Source organism: Parasteatoda tepidariorum, chromosome 6, assembly GCF_982258835.1.
Source record: "Parasteatoda tepidariorum strain Cologne lab strain chromosome 6, Ptep-v5.0, whole genome shotgun sequence".
NCBI lineage: Eukaryota > Metazoa > Arthropoda > Arachnida > Araneae > Theridiidae > Parasteatoda > Parasteatoda tepidariorum.
The window spans coordinates 33,256,347-33,279,149 of record NC_141760.1 but is presented as its reverse complement, the minus strand read 5'-3'; the positions used below and the strand labels follow the sequence as shown (position 1 = coordinate 33,279,149).

At 26.8% G+C, this 22,803-nt stretch overlaps 2 protein-coding genes across 2 annotated transcripts; one reads left to right on the top strand and one right to left on the bottom strand.

The window, feature by feature from the left end:
- Positions 1-25: 25 nt before the first annotated feature.
- On the top strand, positions 26-4,678 carry LOC107445942 (uncharacterized). Its single transcript, XM_087165611.1, has 3 exons — positions 26-281; positions 1,763-1,920; positions 3,301-4,678. Exons 1-3 carry the CDS (start codon positions 206-208, stop codon positions 3,571-3,573), a joined length of 507 nt encoding a protein of 168 aa, XP_087021737.1. The 5' UTR covers positions 26-205; the 3' UTR covers positions 3,574-4,678.
- An 8,186-nt stretch (positions 4,679-12,864) lies between these two features.
- LOC122269366 (uncharacterized) lies at positions 12,865-21,240 on the bottom strand. Its single transcript, XM_087165612.1, has 3 exons — positions 21,067-21,240; positions 19,773-19,894; positions 12,865-13,183 (listed from the first exon to the last, which is right to left on the bottom strand). The coding sequence occupies exons 1-3, from the start codon at positions 21,137-21,139 to the stop codon at positions 13,013-13,015; spliced, it is 366 nt and encodes a 121-aa protein (XP_087021738.1). The 5' UTR covers positions 21,140-21,240; the 3' UTR covers positions 12,865-13,012.
- Between the last annotated feature and the right edge of the window lie 1,563 nt (positions 21,241-22,803).

Below are 22,803 nucleotides of genomic sequence, written 5' to 3'. Positions count from 1 at the left end.
GTTTTTTTTCTTCTGTTTGATGTTTTGATTTTGAAAAAGTCAAAGTAATAAAGTTCATCAAGCTATAGTCGCTAATTGCTTATTCATTAATCTAACAATCACACAGATGTTTTGAGCTTATTGAAATATAAATTAATAAATTAACCATTTTAGCTGCACACTATTGTTATGTGAATATTTTGTTCCGTAAATTAATCAACCTATAATGTTTCAATGTATTAAAGGAAGCATTTGTCTCTCCTGGATTTTAACTCTTAATTTAATATTTTCCGTTTTAACTCGTAAGTTAAAGAATAAAAAATCATCCAATTTTTTTTATTTTTTTATTATTATTTAGAGTCAAAAGCGACAGTCAGTTTCTGTTTTTAATTCAATTTTTCGAATTTTACGGAAAATATTATAAGGATCTTTCAAACCTGTTCTGTAAATTGACACAATTTATTCTTGATTTTGATAATTAAATAACATGAAATTTACTTATGTAGGAAACTTAATTAATTAATTAAATTTCAGTTTAAGATTAAGTGTTAACCTGTAATAAATATATGTATATTTGTGTTTGTTGTTAAAAATAATGTCTTCTGTCAATCGATAAAATTTTATTTAATTTTATTTTTATAAAATTGTAATTAATTTATGTGTGAGTTATCTCATTGTCTGTGATTTTTTTTGGGGGATTTTTCTGTATCATGATCTGCTACAATCACTAAAAATGTGATTTTAAACTTGCAAATTTTTTTAAAATAAAAGCATTTTTGTGAGGATGGCTACAAGTTATACCTTTCGAGTTAGTCCCTTTCTGTGATGTTGTTTTTTTAGTTTCTCCGGGGCTGCTGCCCGGCAGTTGCCAAAACTTTATGATTATTCTATCACAAAAGTCTCCCCTATTTAAAATAATGTAAAAAAAATGTATCTAAAAGTAAAATAATGTTTTTTTGAACCCGCGTTTTTTGGACAAATGATTAGGTTAAAAAAAAATTTAGCATTAACAATATTTTGCAATATTAATATTTCTCTTGAATAAAATTCACTGAATATATATTTTAAATATCCATCTTACAAAACTTAAATTTAATGAATTCATTAAACTCATAGCTATTCATAGCATTATGAGCATCAGCTAATATTTAAAAACTTTTTCACACAGTAAAATTAACGAGCGTTATTATTTCTTGCTTAATTAATCAAATTTTTATGGTTATGTCAAATTGGAACCTAGAGAAATTTTATCTTTTTTATTTATTTCATACAAAATATTTATGATTAGATTAATGCCAGTGTTTAGATTTTTTTTCATAATATCTTGTATATTTTTCTAATTATATATATTTCCTTCAGAATACTTTTAAAATCGATTAGTTGGTGAACTTGAGAATAAAACCAGCTTCAGCATAAGATTGAGTGTTTTTTATTTATCTTTTAACAGTGCAAATATAAAATTACAAAGAAATGCTGGCAATAAAACATTCAGTTGGTATTTAAAAGGAAAAAATATTTAAAATTCAATTTAAATGTCAGTAATCCCATTATTCATCTATATATAATGCTATAAAAATTATGCTGTAAGTATGCTAAACAACTGAACTTTTACATTTGAATTAATGATGGCCTTTAATTAATCATTTTAATAGGATATCCCCACAAAAGGAAAGCACCATATTATTTAAAAAAATTTTGTACACTTCTAAAAATTTTCTACAATTGATAAAATAACGATCTATTAAATTAACCAAGTTAACCTAAATGTAATATTTCATTTTAGGTAGTCAAACTGTTATAGCTGGCCATCTATCCCGCACGCCTCATAACCTTTCATGTTATGAGTGTAATACCTTAAATCATGGAGATTCATGCCGAAATCTTCAATACAACAACTCAGCACTACAGAGATCCTGTAAAACAAGTCAGATGTTTTGTTCTGTAAGTATGATATTTAGTTTATATATTTAATTAAAAGTGAAATTAAAATAGTACACTTAGAAATGTTTTGTTTAGCTTATTAGTTTGCTATTTTTTTTTTAATTGTGAATTTTTTTATTATATCTATCTTATGCATTAATTTGTAAATGTTTGAGACTATACTTACATAAGTTGTAATATTTTGAGTTGAATTTCTGATTAATTTTCTATAAGAGTATTTTTTAAAGTTTCTGATTATTTAATTAACTTATAAAAATATCATATTTGAAGAATACTTTTTTGTTTTCTACATTGGTTTTATTGTTTAGTTTTCAAATTCTGCTTCTCTTAAGGTTATAATTTAAAAATAATTTAATTCTTATTTTCGTTTTAAAAAAAGTTAAACTTGAGTATCAAGTGTAATAAAATAACTAATGAGTATATTGTAGTGTGGTCTAAATCTTGTATTTAAATTTTATTTCTTCATCTTAGCTTTTTTGTTTACTTTTTATATATTGATTTGTTATTATAATTTTTCTTAATAAAATAATATAGCATGTTAATAAAGTTTAATATTTATTTTAATTGTTATGAAAATGCATTTGAATGTAACTACTATGATCATTTTAAGGAACTTATAAATCTCCCATTTAAATACGTTTTGTTTTTTCCTGTATTGGCTTAATTTGAATAGGCATTAAAATTTGATTTTTCTTAGTGAATATACATAAGATGCAATTTATAGTATGATATAGTATATATATATATATATATATATTCAAAATGAAGATAAAACAAAGGAAAATTACAGACATATGAAAAAAAGGGGGGGAATGAAAAATAATAAAAATAACAAACAACTGGGGGAAAGGAAAAAATAAGGATAAATTTTTTTTTTAAAAACAATAAGTTTACTTCTGTTTACTTTATTTTTTTTTGTATTTATCTTGTTGTGTGTGTGTATATATATATATATATATATATATATATATATATATATGTATATATATATATATATATATGCCTTGATTACCATTAATAAAGTCAATCAAGACATTTAATGATTATGCTTATTCTTTAATAATAATATGAGTCACACAGACTCTTAAACAATTAATATCGAACCACGCAGGTTCCAGTTTCACACAGAAACATATTTCAATTAACTAATATCACTTAGAGTCTTAACCACTAAGGTTACCAGTTTCCTCTCGAAACAATATCAACTAACTCTTCCTTTACATCGAGAAAGTTCTATCCATCTCGTTCGGACGAGCGACATCTGGCGGGATAACATAGAGGCTGTTGTCTCACTTATTACATATATATATATATATATATATGAAATAAAATACTTAAATCTTTTTGTTTTGAGATAGTATATAATTTGTTGTATTTTAGGTTATTCTATTTCGATATTCTGCTGATTCTAGTGAGTATTTCTTTTGGTCTATCGAGCGACGTTGTGAAGAAACATGTCATGAAGGTTGCAACACTGTTGGTGAGCGGGTGAAGCTTTTTCTCTGTCGATCTTGCTGCAATAAATATCTCTGCAATTATGGCAATTTTGGAACAGAAAATGCTACCCCAAATGATAAATATTTAATTTTAATTGCAGGAATGGCACTATACAGATATTTTACATTTTTTAAATCCTTGGAAACTTTGCTTTAAGAGATTGTCCTTAATTATAATCACATATAATATTTATGTATATGACCTCTTCATAATGATGTGTAATTTACTTGAGCCTGAGAGATTTTTAAAGTGTACATTTAAATATTTTTCTGGTAATGGATGTCTTTAAGAACTTTACATTTTGTTAAAAGTAGAAAAATATTTGTAAAAAGTTGTAACAACTATTGATTTAAGTCTTATATTTTTAAGCTTTCTTAAAATCTTATTTATTTACTAAATTTAGTTTTTTTTTTTTAAATTTATTTTATCTAAAGTATGTAAAGTCTATAATTTTATTTTTTGGAAATTAGGACGCTGTTTCATAAGTATTTAATTTAGTAGCAGTACTGACAATTATTTAAAATTTATTAAAAATATTTTTTAACACTTTATTTGTGTAACTATAATAAATTTTATCATCATTTTTAATTTTCATGTTGTAAATTATATTCCTTAAAAATATATTTAAATATTCAATGCATTTAATATTATATACAGTACAAAGTCCCACATCTGGAAGTCTCTTTACGGGAAAGGTCTATTTTCCATACACTTTTTATAACTGAAATAAATACATATCTTTTCCCTTTTTTTAAAAATTATGTTTACATTCTGTTTAAAAAAATATTATTAATTTTCTTTAGTTTTTTTTTCTATTCCTAAATATTTATTCTGCTTCAATAATTGCATTAAAAGAGTTATTGAAAAGATGAGAGCAGTTGAAGCTGAATATAAATGGTGTTTAAAAAGAACAGCAGTAGACAAGCTGTGTTCCCTTTTAAAATATAAATGTTTTTACTGTAAAAATCTGCTTTATTCAGTTCCTTGTTTTATGCAAATTTTTTTTATTAAATCAGATTCATTTACTTTTGGAATATAAGGCTCCTTTTTTATTGTTATTTTTAACTAATTATCTGCCAATCTGGAAAGGATAAGAACGAGAAAACATGTTTGTATTCATTAAAGAGAAAATTCAAATTATTGCCTGCTCATTTTTATAAAATTTTGAACCTATAAGAAAACTTTTATGCATAAAATTGATGTTAATTATCATCAATTTGTTATTTTGTTATTGAATAACACATCCTATGATGTTTGTTTACCTTAAAGACCTATTAACAGGAAAAATCCATTTCCCAGACTTGCCGAAGTCCCGAGGATCCCAGAGATATGGGATTTTCCACTGTATAATATATATGTATATATATAATTAATCATTAGTTCAATAATATTAATTCTTATTTGTAAAGTCATTAAAAAAATTTTTTTAATTCTATAATAAATCAAAAATCACAAATAAAAATCACAAAGAAAAAAATATGCACATGGAATTTTTATACTTCTCTTGAAATTTTTAATATGTACTAGTATTACATCAAGTAGATTTATGTCTTTAGCAGATGCTTAGATGCTATGAAAACTTTTAAAATTAACTATATATAACTTGAAAAAATCAAAATAAATATAATGTGTTCAACTCGAATGATGAATATATTAGTATAAAATAAAAAAGAGAAACAGGTATTGGCAATGCAATTTGTAAATTGTTTCATCAGACTTTTTATATTTTGATAAAATCATAAATTTTAATGTAATTATAGCAAAAGAATTAAAAATATCTAATTAGTAGGATTTACTAATTAGATATAAATTAATTTTTTCAACATTAAATAATTTACTTAAAACTACTAAATCAAATTATTTTTGATTACTGAATAAAATTGATTGTCTGACATTTTTAACTTTACTTTGCAGAATCAATTTAAGTTTTTTATCAATTTACATACTACTTTATTGAAAAAAAATATTTCTATTGAATTATATTAAGATTAAAGAAATTAATTTAAAATAAAAAAATTTTGTTTCATTTCTTTTATTAGTCAGGTAAGATTAATTAGATGTATAATTAACATTTTCATTTACATAACTTCTTTAAATTAAAAAAATAAATAAATAAATGGTATTTTTTAAATAAAATTGAAAATAAATCATTCAATAAATTTAACACCTTATAAATCTTAAAATATTAGAATTCTTCAATTGATTAACTCTATAAAACAAATACAAATAGTAATATAAATAAATAATTAAATACATCTGAAAAAATTTATTATTTAATGGTCAAGATAAAAAAAATTGTATATTGGTGGTACTATTCATATTTTATTATTTGAGAAATTTGCTTTGAATTTATACAGTTAGTTATCAGTTAAGCACTTTATTAACATTTTAAAAAATGTAAAAAGTGAGTTTTACCAATTTGGTAAGTGAAACACTCATTTATAAAACACAAGTTTTAACATTTGAATTTTATATTTTTTTAACTTCAAAATTCATTCAATATAAATTAAAGGAAGCTAATTTTATTTTACTATACGTGTATATTAGACATCTATTGTTGATTTTTTTTAGGTATTTAAGTTATAGTTCATGTTTGTAAATTTTATAACTTAGTCTAGTTTGTAGTTATTATTATTAACTTATCTTGCATATTTTTTGATCAACAGATTATTTTGCTTCTGAATATAGAACTGTACTAAATTAGAGTTAGAATTCTTCATACTACTTCTCCCAGGAAATGTTTCTATTGCAAGTAATATGCAATATGTAATTTTATCTGCAATTAACACAGATGCATTATATTTTGACACTTTGCTAATTTGCACTGCATATGAATGCTAAGTGCCTCTTTTCTAAATTAGAATAGATACTTACATTTCCAGTTACATTTTGATGACATATTAACATTATTAAGTATCTAATGTCAAATTTTACTATATTGTAATATTATTTTGAAACTTTCTCACTATTTCAGTTTGGCAATAATTTTTTCATTGCATGTTTAACGCTTGACTTTATTGTGGTGCACGCAGCTATTACCTTTATACTAATTGCAGTCAATTCGTGATAACTCCTCCCTATTATAATGAAATTTAATGCTAGTTTTGGCTCTTGACTTAAAAATAATGAAGATTTCTTTTCGGCTTATGCCTTACAGGTAAATACCATTTAACGTTATTATTTCTCTCTCTCTCTTTTTCTTTTTGCTATTGTGGTTACAAGCATTCAGAAGAATACCATACTTTTGAGCTATATTTTTCTTTTTCATGATTTGATATATATCCTTATCTTAAGTAAGATTAATGTTAACTTCCAAACTAAGAGTTTTTAAATTTTGCCAACAAAGGAAGTACGCATCTGCAAAATTCCTATTAAAACAAAATTAAACTGAAAGTAAAGAGCCTGGTTGAAAACTTTAAATAAGATATAAATTTTCCATCTGATCTACCCTTATGATGAAATATGACTCATTAATGTTTAAGTTCATTTACTTTTAAACTAATTAAACTTTTCAGCTGATGTGTATTCATGGTGTAGTGGTTAGGCTGTCCGCGTTCTACCTGAGAGGACCTCTCTACCACCAGCATGGCAACTTATTATGACCAATATCTATTAAAAAATTATCTACGAATTGCCACCTGATCCAAGGTTTTTTTGTTTGTTTTTTTTTTGTTGCCAAAACGCACCCTATATAAATTATCATTATTAATTTGTTTGATAAATATGGCATTATTATGAATATTTTGTAAAAGTTTGAAAGTTACTTTATTTCAAACTTGTTTTTGAAATTTTTTCTTCATTTATGAAATGAACCTTATAGTGTTTAACATATTTTGAAAAATGCCTTACATTAATAGTATTAACAGTTTTTTAATTGCTTAAAATTTTTATTTTTTATAAAGTGGCTTAGTGCAATAGACTTAATCAGAAAATTAAGTCTATTGCACTAAAATTGCAAGCGACAGGGCAAATATTTTTTATTTTTTTAGTTGTGGCTAATATTTTTCTTTACTTTTTTCAACTACAAATGATTAAATCATTTCTTGAAAAAATTGAATTGGAGTAAAACTTGAGAATAATTAACTTGAAGGTAAAGATAAAATTGATGCAACCTCATAAAAAAAACCCAGTTATATACATTTGAGTTATTATATTTCAAGTTATAGCGAATTGACTGTATAAGTTTTTCATCTGATGATTAATATAAGCTTCGCTATTACTTTACTATTACAATGTAGTTATAATGTGAACTCTTTTAACTTTTTAGAAAACTCTTTTAACTGTTAATAGAATAAAATAACAAGTAAGATTACTATTTAATTAGCAGGGTCTATAACTCATTTTTCTTTTACGTATTCTTTCCCTTTTAATATATCTTTTCCTAAATTTGTAATAATTGAAGTCTCTAATTACCTCATTTTAATTTTTGTCTATTTTTACAATGTTAAGTATGTAAAACTATCCTTTTGCTTTTTAATAAGTTATTTAATTTTTTTTAATAGTTTTTGGCACTGACACTTTTTTGCTGTCTTGAGTGAATAAAGTGTGCATTTATTTATATTTTTTGGCATAATATAATTAAATCTATTGTGGGATTTTAGAAAAGGGACCAATGCTGCTATTAGAGAAGCCTCATATATTTACATGCATTTTATTTATTATTTAAATTTTTTTCTTTAATTAGTCATTATCAGTAGATTCTTTTTAAAAATGATAATTCATTTGCTACAATTGTTTGCAGTTGTTTTCAATTAGCAGTTGAAATATTTTCAAAAAGATTATGTAACGAAATTAAATAGCACTTCTCATTGTACAGTGTGCCAAAAAAATGACCACCTTGAATAACTTTTGATCTATTGATCATCTTTACGTTCTAAGACTCACTTTTAATGGCTCGAGGGGGTGACTTTGATTTAAATATAGAACTTCTTTAAAATTCTACTTTTCTGGAACCATTCAACCGATTTCGCTCAAATTTTGTATTTTGCCAAATTTGTCTTTGTAAATTTTGTATTTGCAATGATACATACTTTTAAATAATGTAAAAGTTATACATCTTACAATTCAAAAAATTTTCGACTATTTTTAAATAAAATAATAAAAAATAATAAATATATGACAAAATTTATTTTTTGCATAGATTTATCTTTGGATAAACGAATTTTATAATTGTGTGCAAAAATTTTTCAATTCTCGAGATATGGCAAAATATACAAAAAGTAAAATTAACCTTTAAGGGTCCAAAATTTGAACCGCTCTCCTGACCAAACTAAAGGGACTATATTTCCCAGATTGTTGCTACATATTTTGGGGGCCAGAAACCCAAATCCGTTGAAGAAAGGGTATGTTTATTCAGAGAAAGTACGCTTTTGTGTCTGATTTCGTAACTTGAAATATGGTCTGCACTCATTAATTAGCATATTTGAGGTCACCCCTTCGAACCATTAAGAATGAGTCCTAGAACATGAAGATTCGATCATTAGATCAAAAGTTATTCCGAGTGGTCCGTTCTTTATTTTTCGCACTGTACAATATATTTAAATTGTTAGTTGCAATATTGTGCAATACTTCGTACATCTCTTCATGTGTGATATAGATATATATTTTTGGTGGTGCATTTTTATTTCAGATATCATTTTATGCATTTATCTATTTTTGTGATTTCAGATAAAACTGCTTGCAGAGTTGCATATAAATTAATTTTTGCATTTTAATTTTTAATATCTGCATTTTAATTGCAGATATTTTTAAAACAATAGGAATTAAAAAGCTTTATATTATAGAACTGATTTCACTTGAAAAAATATGAAATAAATGTCATGTCATATTACTAAGTACATGAAGAAAAAATATATCTATCACCAAATTATTTTCTCCAATCTGTATTTTTAATTTTGCCTTTAGAATTGCTTTTGCTCCAAAAATAAATAAATAATAAAAAATTATTGTGGTGAATCTGATGCTGATAATTTGACACACAATATAGTTATTGAATGAAAATAACAACTAATCAATCTTGTTTTACCACACATGTGAGTAATGAAAGGTAACATGTGAGTTTATTACATTGTGTGAGTTTTTATACATTTTCTTCTCTTCATTAACTATTCTGTTAAAAAAAAATTTATATTTTAAAAATCCTTCCTTTTCCATTTTTTTTTCTTTAAAAAGGGGTTCATTTAATGATATTAGTTTTTTTATTATTATTTCTCCTCAGTAAATTTATTTTCCATTTTTTTATATTTTAGTATTTATTTTTATGTATTTTCTTCCTGATTTATTTTTTATTCAATGATTTATTTTCTAATATTCATGACATTTCATTTGTAATTTTGTTCATTTATTTTATAAAAACTTTTCTAGTCACTTTATTTTAAAGCTAAATATTTTTAGTCACGCATTGCAATTTGACATATTTATATACCTACTATTTATTTTTATTTATTTATTTTTATATGCATATTTATTTATTGTGGTACTATAATTTTTTTCAAGTAATTTACTGTGTTATATTTCTTGTTGCTGAATTTAAGGAAACTTACATAATTTTGTACTATAAGCTGTTACAATTTATTTAAAATTAAATTTTTTCTGTAATTTATTGTTATAAATTAATTCTTTATTATTCCATTTGCATTTTTTTATATATTGTTTTGATTCAAGTTATTTTTTGTTTCCTGTTACTGGAAAGTAACGAAATTAAAAAAAGAATTTTTTTTAATAGTATCTTGGTGAATTATTATTTGAACTATTTTGGAAGTACTACTGACATATTTTATTATGATACTTTTTGAAACATTTTTAGTCATTAACTATTGCTGCATTTATGTTTCTTTTTGCTGAATTTAACGAAACCAAAAATTCTGATAAATTGTAGCAAGTAATGCAATTATCTTTTCTTTCTTTTTTATAAAGTATTGTATTCTTTTACCGTTTTTTATTCTTCTATTTACATGCTTTTTTTAAAATAAAATATTTTTATGTATTTATTTCCATTGTCAAAGGACACAAATAAAAATGAGATTTCTAATCATAAGAAAAGTTAATTATGTTTTAATTTTTGAAAATTTCTATTTGATATATTTTTTAGACATTTTATTGTAGCATATGTGAAACATTATCTAGTCATTTACAATGTTATCTTTCTTACTACCAAATTTAATGAAGGGTAAAGAAAATTATTCAATTCGTTACGTTTTTACTTATTGCATTTTAATTTTGTCTGCATTTTATTTTACATTCATATATTTTTATACCCAGTGAAACCTCGATTTTACGTTTTACCAAGGAACTTGCATTAAAAAATACATTGATGGAGGATAACTTAAAATTGTGGCAAAAATAAATGTAAATATATTTTTCAAAAATTAACATTTACGAGATAAACTACTGGAAAAAGTGTGTAATCTTTAAATATTTTTTGTTTTTAAATACAATTATAAAAATATTCATCTGGATACTTAGCATTGTTTGTAAATTTGATTTATAGTTTAGTTCCACAAATGTTTCAGAGTTTTCATGTTTTCAAATTCTTAAGCTGTTGTCCGATATTTTTTGTTCATCTTCATCGTTTTTGTGACTATCATTGAGAGCATTAAATCAGATATTGAAGGAATTGAAAAGGAATGGGATGTCGGTTGCATCATCGACTTCGAAAGATCTTCAGACATGCATTTTTTCAGAAGGGCCAATGTTCCCATTGGATACCAAGAGGCAATCAACCCCAAGAAGCTTTCCACACTGTCCAACGCTTTAGAAATCAAATTCAGAGCTCCCAGAACATTTAATTTTACTTTTGAAGCATCTTGCAGGTCACCGGGAAAAAAAAGAAATTATTAATTAGTTGTTTTAGTGTAACGTTCTTTAAATTATTGGATGATTCCAAGATTCAAAGGTTGAAGTTTGCTTGAAAAAATTCCACTTCTAAGCTCCCATATTTCCTTTAACCACACTTCACTCCCATGCCTGCCCATTCCATTTTTGATTTTGACTCGAGGGGGAACTATCAATAAGATGGAATAGAAAATAAGACAAAAGAGCTACAACCGGCTAATAAACAAATCTTTCTTAAAAAAAATGAAGCTAACGAAAACTCAGAAAAAGTTTGTGTTATTTTTGTAGAGAAAATATGGTTTTGATCTGTTCAGCCAGATTTTCTTAAAAGGGAAGCATAAAATTCGGGATAATTTAATATTATCTGTATACGTAATTTTCACTGACCAGCAGAAAAGGACGTAGAAAGCGGGTTAACTAACGTAAAACCGGGGTTTCACTATATTTATTATTATCGCACATGTGGAATATTTAAAAATTGGATTTGTGATGTTCGTCTTTGCTAATGTTTCACCTTTAACTGATTTTTTTCAATGTTTCTGATTGTAGGATGACAATTTCATATCTAATAGTCCTGAAATAAAGAATTCCTATATTTTAAAATTGTTTTAATTTCATAATCGTGCATATTACCCTGTTTCTGCTAGATTCTTTAATATTATATCTTCTTACTTAATGAGTGGTTTTTCAAACTTCAATCTATGTGAAATTACAAGTATCTCAATTGTAGAAATAAGTTCTAAAAGTTTAAAAATTAAAAAAACATCCATATATCGATTGGGTAAAAGGTTTAGTGATTTTTGTTAAAAAAATGCCCTTTTAGATTTTTTTCATTTTATATCATGGGTCATATCGTTAAAGATATCTATTTTATTCAATTTTTCAATGAATGAATTAAAAAATTATTTTACAATCACGAACCAATGTTAATTAATATGCTTCAATTATTAAAAAAAAAGAACTTTTGTTTCATTTATTACATAATGAAGTTATTGAAGGGTTTAAGAAAATATGCAATATTATTTAATTACATTAGTTTGAAAGAAACACTTTAAAAGAATGCTTTTACATCGATAAATTTTCATTTTACACGCATCGAATTTGATTTCAAAAATTTCTTCTGTTAATTCGAATTTTCCTATATTAACTTGTTTTTGGTTATCACATTGTTTAATAACCTCTACTGTTGTGTAAGTCACGTCTAACTTATTTTATCAGAAGAGTCTTTTTTTTAAATACATTTTCGTAACTAAGATTAAAAAAAGTTTCTTTGAATTTTTTATAAAGTATTTCATGCATAAAATTTTAATTTAATAATTACACAAATACATTTATAATGTATCATTGTGACTAACTATTAATTTACTATAATTATAATTGGTGATTGACATATACGAATCATAATCGTGACCATATACGAAATTGATGTGGTTTGTGTTTTTGCTGTCATTTCGTTCCCATGAAAAACCACTATAAGTTTGCTATTTACTGTTTGTGGTGCAACAATTGGATGGTTTAGTTTGAAAGGTGGTTAACTTTGTACAGCTATGCATTTAAGAAAATTAAAGGTCATCACAAATCTGGTTGCTATTTCAACTCCAGATTAATTGTTCTTTTTGATTTGATCAACCTAATATATATAGAACACCTTCCATTCGCGTAAATTTAGAAAAATCAACAAAGCCATGTTCAAAAATGACGAGAAAACCATGCATCCAACGTTATTTTGATTCTCCTGGTCATTTTTTTGTTTCTCCGCGGGTCATTTTTTCTTGTAAAGATCGCTGGTCCCGCAGTCGGCTTCCTTTTCACAGCATATTACGCAGTCTCTTATTCGAATTCCATATCCTTTTTCAACGCAGTCCTCCGAGCAGTCTTCCGAACAACCTCTTGATATCATTACAAAAATTCCATTGATTCTTGTGACCACGGCCTGAAAATAAATTCATAGTTCATTTAACTATTTCTGAATTAACATTTAAGTATTACTCTCTAAAGTTAAAAAAATGGTTGTAAAATCAATGGTTTTATTAAAAATTAATAACTCAATTAGTTATTTTTATCATTGTAATTATTACATTTTTAAAAAGCACTTGCCTTCTAAAATGACTGTTACTTTTTTCCATAAATGTGATGATAAGTCGTTGCATACATATTTCAGTATTAGTATTTGTATAGGAGGTATAAGGTACCTCTATCTGTCACTATTATTAATATAAATATTATGTTTGAAACTTACCGATTTTGCAAAGCGAAAGCGGTAAGTAGCAGAAAGAAATAGCCATTCAGTTTAAGCCTATACACCGAAGAGCCATTACATTATGACCACCTTTAGCCCTCAAAACTGCTAGCACCAGCCGTGGCATTGATTCCACAAGGTGCTGATCGGTAGTCTGAGGTATCTGGTTCCAAGCGCTCACCAACTGGTCCTGCAATTCCCTCGCATTTCGAGGGGGTAGCGTGGCAGCACGAATTTGGTTTTCCAAGTGGGACCACAAATGCTTTATTGGATTAAGGTCAGGTGAATTTGGGGGCCAAGACATGACTTCAAAGTCACTGGAATGTTCCTCGAACCAATCCATGACGATTCGACCCTTATGACATGGTGCCTTATCCTGTTGGCAAACACCATCCCCTGCAGGAAAAACTGTTGCCATGATTGGGTGAACCTGGTCTGCAACTATGTTCAAGTAGCTTACACACGTCAGGGTTATTCTATGAGGATTATGGGTCCTAATGTGCCCCATGAAAACATTGTTCCTGGGCGAGAAACCATTGTTATAGATGGAGGGTGGTCATAATATAATGGCTCTTCTGTGTATATGCCATCATTTTTTTAAAAAAACTTCTCATGGTATAAAAAATCAAAGTGGCATCAAAATTTTTTTCATAAAATGCATACATGCCAACTCCCATTTAAATTCTCCCATTTAAACGTAATATCTTATTTTTTCGTTCTTTTTGATATTTAAAGGAGTATTACCTTTTTTTGTTTTATCATTTTATTTTTGATTTAATAAATTTGATTTAGAATAATTTTGACCATCCTTATATAAGCAATTTAAACATATATATAAAACCTGATAATCCTGCAAATATGTTTTATATTGCTGGCAAAATTATAACAAATTAAGTTTATCTTAATTGTTTATTTCCTTAATTACCCTCCCTTAATTTATTCAAATTGTTATTGCAGGAGCCAAGGTAGCTCAGGGGATAGAGTATTCGCCTCCTAATGAGGTGACCCGGTTTCGAATCCCAGCGATGGCTATTCGATACGAGTTCCGCACCCGACTAGCACCGACCACAGAGCTCACGTAAAATATCCTCAGTGGTAGACGAATCATACGTTTATCCCCTTGCCGTCAAGCTAACCGTGGGAATTTTCATGGTTTCCCTCTTCATGTAGCTCTAATGCGTGTTAGTTCCACAAAAAATCTGTAATCGTCATTGGTGTACGTTAAATCTGCCGGGTCACAAAATCCTCCACGCTTCCATAACAAACCATACCTCTGGGGGGTCCTGAATTGGAGATTGATCGTTCTCTGGTTCAGGTCAAAATTACGATCTGTGGATGAATGAATGGGTCCGCCTCCACGCCACATAAACGGGCTGTGACGTGTGTGTGGCTAAAGTCTTATTCTTGGGTATAGGTGGCGAGTGAAAAACAAGAAACTCTCCATCTGACTTAAATTCGCTTGGTTTTAACCAAGCAGGCTTGCTTGTATTGGCATTTGGCATTAGAAACAACAACAACAAAAAGTTTTCCACGAAGGCAAAGTTCTCCCAATACTTGATCTAGGAGTTCCTTATCTACTAGATTTGGTTCAAAATTACAAGGCTACGGAGATGAACATTACTGTCATAAACCCAAAAGTTGGGTCGGCTGTTCAACGATGGTTATAAAATAAAATAGAAATTTGCTGTTCCGAAAAAGATCGATGGGTTGAGCTACAGAAATTTCTCGGTAGTTAGAGGTAAAAGAAATAACAAAGATTAAGGGTTTATTGCTATACTCAGATTTTTTTCATCTATTTATTGAAAAAATAAAAGTGGGGGCAATTTAGTATTTTGTCATTTGCTTGTAAATTTAGTATTCAAATTATTTAAAGTGATAAAACTCAAAATATTATGTACTCTCCTATTATGATTTTTTAAAATCTAAAAAATACTTAATTAGAAATTCGTTAAATTATACAAATTTTTATTTATTTCCTACTTATTACTTCATGGCTCGCACGCACTATAAAAAAAAAAGGAAAAAAAAACTTCTAGCAATTTTGTTATGAAGCAGCTGAAAAATTAGCCTTATCTTTCACTTAAGACTTAAATTTAATTAAGTAAATTAAATTAAATTAAGTTAATTAAATTAAGTAAAATTCAAATCCATCGCCAAGGATCAAAATAGATATACTTAAAGTTATTAAAATATTATAGTAATTGGAAATACAATAAATTATAATTTTTATCTTAATATTGCTACCGCTTTTTAATTTTTTTAGGTACATACGAATCTTGTACTTTTATTACTTTATCTTGTACTTTTTTACTTACGGAGTTCAACATTCAAAGTCGTAAGCTCAGAAATTGGGTTGGTTGTTTAACGACGGTTAGATATCTAAAAGTTGTAGCTAACAGAATAAAGAAAAATTCATAATCACTTCACCTTTACATGCGTGGATATAATGTACTGCTTGTGAATGATGCATAATGTATATGTAATGTAATGTATAATGTGTTTCGAAATATTTGAGTAATTTTGTGTGTTTTTGTGCTGTGAGGGTGGGTATCTCAGACACCCTATGGCAGAACTTTTTCAAGTAATCTGCGACATAACTCTCTAGCACTAATATCTTTCTGCAAGATACTTCTAATAACAAACATACACCGAAGAGCCATTACATTATGACTACCTTGCTAATAACATGTAGGACCACCTTTAGCCCTCAAAACTGCTAGCACCCGCCGTGGCATTGGTTCCACAAGGTGCATATAGGTAATCTGAGGTATCTGGTACCAAACGCTCACCAACTGGTCCTGTAATTCCCTCACATTGCGAGGGGGTAACGTGGAAGCACGAATTTGGTTTTCCAAGTAGGACCACAAATGCTCTATGGGATTAAGGTCAGGTGAATTTGGGGGCCAAGACATGAAAGTCACTGGAATGTTCCTCGAACCAATCCATGACGATTCGACCCTTATGACATGGTGCATTATCCTATTGGTAAACACCATCCCTCGCAGGAAAAACTGTTGCCATGAATGGGTGAACCTGGTCTGCAACTATGTTCAAGTAGCTTACACACGTCAGGGATTTTTCTATGAGGATTATGGGTCCTAATGTGCCCCATGAAAACATTGTTCCTGGGCGAGAAACCATTGTTATAGATGGAGGGTGGTCATAATGTAATGCTCTTCGGTGTATATGTTGCTAATTTAAAATAACAAAAGCACTGTGTTTAAAAAAATATATAATTTGTTTTAATTGAATATGTAATAATTTTTTATTCTAATATTATGGTGATATTCTCCCATTTTGTTGGGGGGGGGGGGTATGCACAAATTATTTCCTTCGCATTTTGTAAATAATTGTCACAATAAAAAAAATAATTAAAAATCATTAAATATGTAGTAGTAATTTAATTGCCGAAAAAAAGATCGACCATGAAATCACGCGAATCGGGACTCCTAAAATGCGTGTTTTCGTTTCGCGATTATCGGATTTAAAAACTATGGAGAAATCAATGGCAACAACTGCCAAATATTCGATAGAATTATTGCCTTAAAAAGTAAACACTCAAATGCACGATTCCAATTTTCCATATTGTTTGATATATATCGGGATATTTAAAATTCATGCGAGAATCAATAACTGCCGAAAATGCTATCGAAAAGTAAACATCGATTTACGTTACAATCGGAGTAAATTGAGTTTGTCAAAAAGTGTTTACTAAAATGCATGATTCAAATATTACGTGTTAATTTCTGAAAAAAATAAGAAATTTTTTCATTTGTTGCATTGGTTGGTAAAATGAGTGATAAAAAATTCAATTACTTCAAGCCCATCCAATTAAGTTTTCCAATATCTTCGACCACTACGTGTGAGGAAAAAAAACCACTTAATTTTTTACTCTTTTTTTTCCTTCTGAAGTATTCGTGTTAGAAAAAGATGTAAATTGCTGTTTTTTGTACATTTTGAGACCAAGAGGAAGCTAGTTGATATAATTTTGAGTTTTTGTTGATATAATTTAATTGATGTAATTGATTTGCTGATATAATTCATTTGAGTTGATATAATTTTGCCAAAAATATGAAATTCTGTAGGCATTGCTCGATTCCAACTAAAAAGTGAATTCGACGAGTAAGTTTGTCGGAATAATAATTATAGATATCTAAGTGACTATAAACTCTGAGATACAATATTTTAAATGCTGGTATTTATTAGAAAAAATTATATCAAGAATGATAAACATACATATTATACAACTAATAATAATTTTTTGCACAACTGTTTGTCTGTTAGGGTACTACCAGGAATTTAAACTCTTCATATTTTTTGGAGGAAATCTTAAAACTCAATGAGCTCTATTCAGGAAGCTTTTCGTATTTGTCTTAAATTGTAAAAAAACTTAATTTTGTAAAAAAAAAATGAAAGAAACAAAAACATTTCGCCTTTTTTATTTATTTATTTATTTTGTAAAATCAATAGTTTAATAGATATTTGGAAAAAAAAGTTCGAAATTTGAATTTTTTTTCTTTCAAGATAGTGGCGGGGATGAGACATTAGATATTTGTAACAAATTACATGACTGTGTGGTTGTGCATTGCGTGTGGTTATGTGTTAAAGGATTGGATTTATTATCACGCTGAATCACTTTTCGTATCAGATTTAATCGGATACCCGCTAACGACGTCACGCGTGTGTGTCGAACCTGATTAGTTGACTTACGCATAACGTCGCTTGCAAGAAGTACCCAATAAGAAAACTTGAATTCAAAGTTCTTTCCCAGTTCTATCAAAAAATTTAAACTACATTAATTTTTGTTGTAACTATTCAAGAATATTAGGGACGATTTTACTGGATTAAATAGAGTGTAAAGTTATTGTTACTAAGAAATATGTTTCTAAGAAATATGTTTCTAAGAAGAAAGTTAACTAATTAATGCGATAATATATGTTTTCAAAAAAAATCAATTAATTAAATTTAAACCATTAGGCACCAAAACTCTCGATATGGGAACAACTACTCTTTATTTTTCCTACTTACCCTTTATAGATTAATTTAAATTCTATAAATGTATCAATAAATATAAAATAAGATAATCTTTTATTAATTTTTATGAGAATGAAAAATATTTATTAAGTATTTCAATTTTATAATGGGAAAATTGTGACTTTTTTTTCCATTCACTTTATTGAATACAATCCTTAGAAATAATTTTTTCTATAAATGCGGAAAATTTTTAGAAATATGTCATCTTCAATACCTGTCAAAAGCTGGATAAAAAAAATTATCGTCTTTCCCGATATGGGGAGCTTAGGCAGGAAATATAGGGAACAATCTATGAAAAATCAAACCAATTATTTTTTTTCGTAAAAAATATTTATCCTGCTTTAGATGTTCATTACTATATAGCAATAATTCTAAAAATTTCAAAAAATATTGTGATTTGTCATATTTTTTATGAGAATGAAAAATATTTGAAATGAAAAAATTGTGACTTTTTCCTCTATTCACTTTTTTGAAAACAATCCTTGAAAATAATTTTTTCTATAATTGTGAAATTTTTTTAGAAGTAAGTCATCTTCAATACTTGTGAAAAGCTGGTTCGAAGAAAATTATCATATCTGTCCCGAAATGGGAGTTTAAGCGGAAAATATAAGAAACAAGCTATGAAAATAAAAACTAATTATTTTTTTAATAAAAAACATTTCTTCTACTTCCTATGTTCATTATTAAATGCAATAATTCTAAAAATTTCAAAAATATAGTCATTTGACTGATTGGTATTTAAAAGGGTTAATTAGTTTTTTAATTACTTTAAATTAATGCTTAAAAATAATAAATTGTAATTTCTTAGAGTTTTTTCCCGTTGTAGAATATTTTTATAGGGTTGTTCTTCGTATTTTGGCCCTGAAAGAGAATACATTAGATTAGACTAATAATTAGATATTTGTTTGTTATAAAGCTGTTAGAATGGTTACGTTAATCGAATTTCTTGTTGTATTTAAAAATTCTAATTAAAGAAGGTAAAACCAATAATAATTTTTCATAAACAATCGCTTTGTGACATAAGAAACAGAAAAAAGATCATTCAATATAATTTTTTAAGTATTGAAATTGTACCAAATGTTGTCCAATATAATGGATGCGGTGTCTCAAAAGATCATTGTATTATGTTGAGCATGGGTAGTTTCATCCCTTCATCCTCTATTCTGAGCCTCAAACAATTTTTTTTTTGCATTTTTAAAGCAACAGAGTTCAAATCAGAAAGAAATGAATTTAAATAAAATTAACCTACCTTGCAGAATTTACTATTGTGACTACAATGGGCGAAATCATTGCCATCCTTTGGAAAAACACAGCTGTTATTGACTGAAAACTTTTCTGATCTGAAGTCAACTGAGCATGTATAACATCCAACTAGAAAGTAAAATAAATATCAGGCATGAACACCATCGACAATATAACGATATTTATAAAGAGAATAATAAAAATTGTAAGGTCGTCACATTTTCAATATTTTTACATGTTCATCTTTTCTTTAGACTGTTTACTAGTTCATCTATTCAATTTGTCGAACTCGAGACGCATAAAATTATTTCGATTTGTAATTGGTGCAAAATATTTATAATGCATTTAATATTAATTGAGTTTAATTCTTTTTTTTCTTTTCATTTTAGAATAAAAACTCGGCTAACTCGAGAAAATATCATTTTAGCACTATTTTATTTCTTTATTTTAATTTTTAATATCTTTAAATTTATAAGGACTAACATTAAAAAGAAACATATATAAAATAAATGAATTTAGGTAAATTTTTCCGTAAGTCTGTTGTAAACTATGTTTACTCGTTATTTTATCCAGTTTTAAATTTCAAGTTTCTCCATCTGTTGAAGAAAAAAAAATGCTTAAGGTTATCAGAGGTTTGCAGCTTTGATTTATGGTGTTTAAATGTATTTTCACTGTTTTCTCTTTCAGTTAAAAGTTTAAACACCCGATGGGCAAAGTTACTCAGAAAATGGGGATAACTTTTTATTGCATTCTTTTTTAAAGCTATCTTTAATTTTTAATATCTGCGAAATGAAAAGTGTTTTTATTTTGGATCAAAATATAAATATTTATACATTATTGATATATTATGAATAGTACTATCTAATTCTAGTTTATTTGTAGTTATCACGTTTATAATTTTGTTTATTTACCAGCGCAAAAATGCAAGTTTATGGCCAATCCTTTAAAGAAGGAAGAATTTTTAAAATCCTACCAGAAAAAAAATGCTCTTAAAAATTAAATCAATTTTACGTGTACCCAATGAATTTAATTTTACAAATCTATCTCAATTCCAAAAATATTTCAATATAACATTACTAAAACAAATTGTCTTATGAAGGTTTAAAATATATTAAACACACATTTTTGTTTTGCCTATGGTTTCTAAAAATGCTGAATTTTCCCCGTTATTTTGTAGAGTAATTAGATATAAACTAAAATATAATTATCTTATTATTAATTAGTTAATAGGACATATAAAATATTTTTAACAAGCATAAAATACAATGTTAAAAATTAACTTTCAAAAAAGCTTTATTTACCTCCGCTACAAACTGAGAGTATAGCTCCCATGGTAAAAAGGACTAGAAAAATCTCCAGTCTGTATCTATCCATCACAAGCTGTTATACTGCGAAGCGTTCCATTATATCAGATTTAGTATATGTATCACCAAAAAAAGTGCAATTGAATAATCGAGTCTAACTCCAAATTTCATCTTTCGGGAATTAAATCTGTCCCTTGCGGTTGCGCCCCAGTGTAATTTTATCACTACTTTCTGGACTTGAATGATTGTTATTTTGGCTTAATCCATCAGATGAGATAAATTGCTGGAAAAGATTTAATAGATAACGATTTTACCAAAATGTTTTTCTCTGTGCAATTAGTTATTAAAAAAATAGTATTATTTTTATGTTACATGCTGCTTAAAATATTATGCTCACGTGATAAAATGCTATTGTAAGATTTCATTTATCATATAAAAGTATATTAAATATTTTGTGTTTGACTATGAACATCTTTTATTTAACTTATTTGCCTTTTTCTTTCCTTAGAAAAGATTGAACCAGTTTCTGAATTGTTTTGTTTACTTTTATTTTATTCTTATTGTAGTGCCCATTTTAACTTGCAAAGGTTTTTGTTTGTTTATTGATTGTGTCGGGCCAGTTGTTACTCTACTTGGTAAGAGACTGATCATCTCTGCTAATTTTAAAAGTGACAACTTATCTTTGCACATTAGACAGCAGAATTCTCAAAATGTTAAGGTTAAAAATGATGAAAAAGATGTTTTGAGTAAAAGTAAACATCGAAAAAATAAAAGTTGAAGATGTTTCAGTAAAAGTGAACATTGAGAAAATAAAAAGAAAGAATGTCCAAAAAGGTCAAATGATTCGAAGATAGATCTAGGTAATGGATGCGTACATTATCAGGTTAATATCGACGAAAAAATAAAAAAAGGGTAACAAAAAGAAAAGGAAAAATAGGAAAAAGAAAGAATGACCAAGAAACTGATTACAAAAAATAAAAATGTAAGTAAACAAAATTTTGAAACAGTACATGTATCAAAGCTTAGGAAATATCACAACCCACAAATGTTGAAATTAGATCATGAATAGAGTTCAAAGGAAAATAAAATTTTTTTACTTTCTTCAAAGGAAGAAAGTAAAACCTATTATTACCTATATTTCTGAGAGATCCCATAATTACACAAATACATTTATAACGTATCATTGTGACTATAAATTAATAAACTAAAATTTTAATTGGTAATTGACATATTAAATACCTTTTCGTTTTATAGAGTACCCAAAGAAACTGAGAGAAAACTTAATAATATAAATTTATTAATTTAAAATTTCTCTTGTGGATACCGTTATTTAAATAAAAATATTTTATTTATAATGTATTTTGTATGATTCTTAATTAAAACTGTTTTGTTTATTAATCTTTTAATAATGATCAGAGTTCATTTGAGTGGTATTATTTGTCATGATGCCCCAAAGCAGAAGAAGCACACTGAAATAACATACTTGGTTAAGTTATTATAAATATTATTATTTTAGTTCTTTGACTTAAAGTTTTTTTTTTATTATTATTATTATAATTCTGAATAATATGCTACTAGTTCAATCATCAACCTTATAGTTTATTACGTTTGTAATTAAAAAAATATTTGTTTTTTGTATTTTAAAATTTAGTGTTCAAATCTAAATTAAAAAAATTTAAATAAGTAGCATTTATTGCAGAGTTATGACTAAATGCCTACACTAAATGCCTCTTT

Excerpts from the sequence above, each read along its gene's own strand:
- LOC107445942 (XM_087165611.1), top strand. The coding sequence starts at position 206 with ATGTTTCAATGTATTAAAGGAAGCATTTGTCTCTCCTGGATTTTAACT. Across the intron at positions 282-1,762 it reads AATATTTTCCGTTTTAACTC|GTAGTCAAACTGTTATAGCT; the intron begins GTAAGTTAAAGA and ends ATTTCATTTTAG. Across the intron at positions 1,921-3,300 it reads CAAGTCAGATGTTTTGTTCT|GTTATTCTATTTCGATATTC; the intron begins GTAAGTATGATA and ends GTTGTATTTTAG.
- LOC122269366 (XM_087165612.1), bottom strand. The coding sequence starts at position 21,139 with ATGGATAGATACAGACTGGAGATTTTTCTAGTCCTTTTTACCATGGGA. Across the intron at positions 19,895-21,066 it reads ACTCTCAGTTTGTAGCGGAG|TTGGATGTTATACATGCTCA; the intron begins GTAAATAAAGCT and ends TTTACTTTCTAG. Across the intron at positions 13,184-19,772 it reads ACAATAGTAAATTCTGCAAG|GCCGTGGTCACAAGAATCAA; the intron begins GTAGGTTAATTT and ends ATTTATTTTCAG.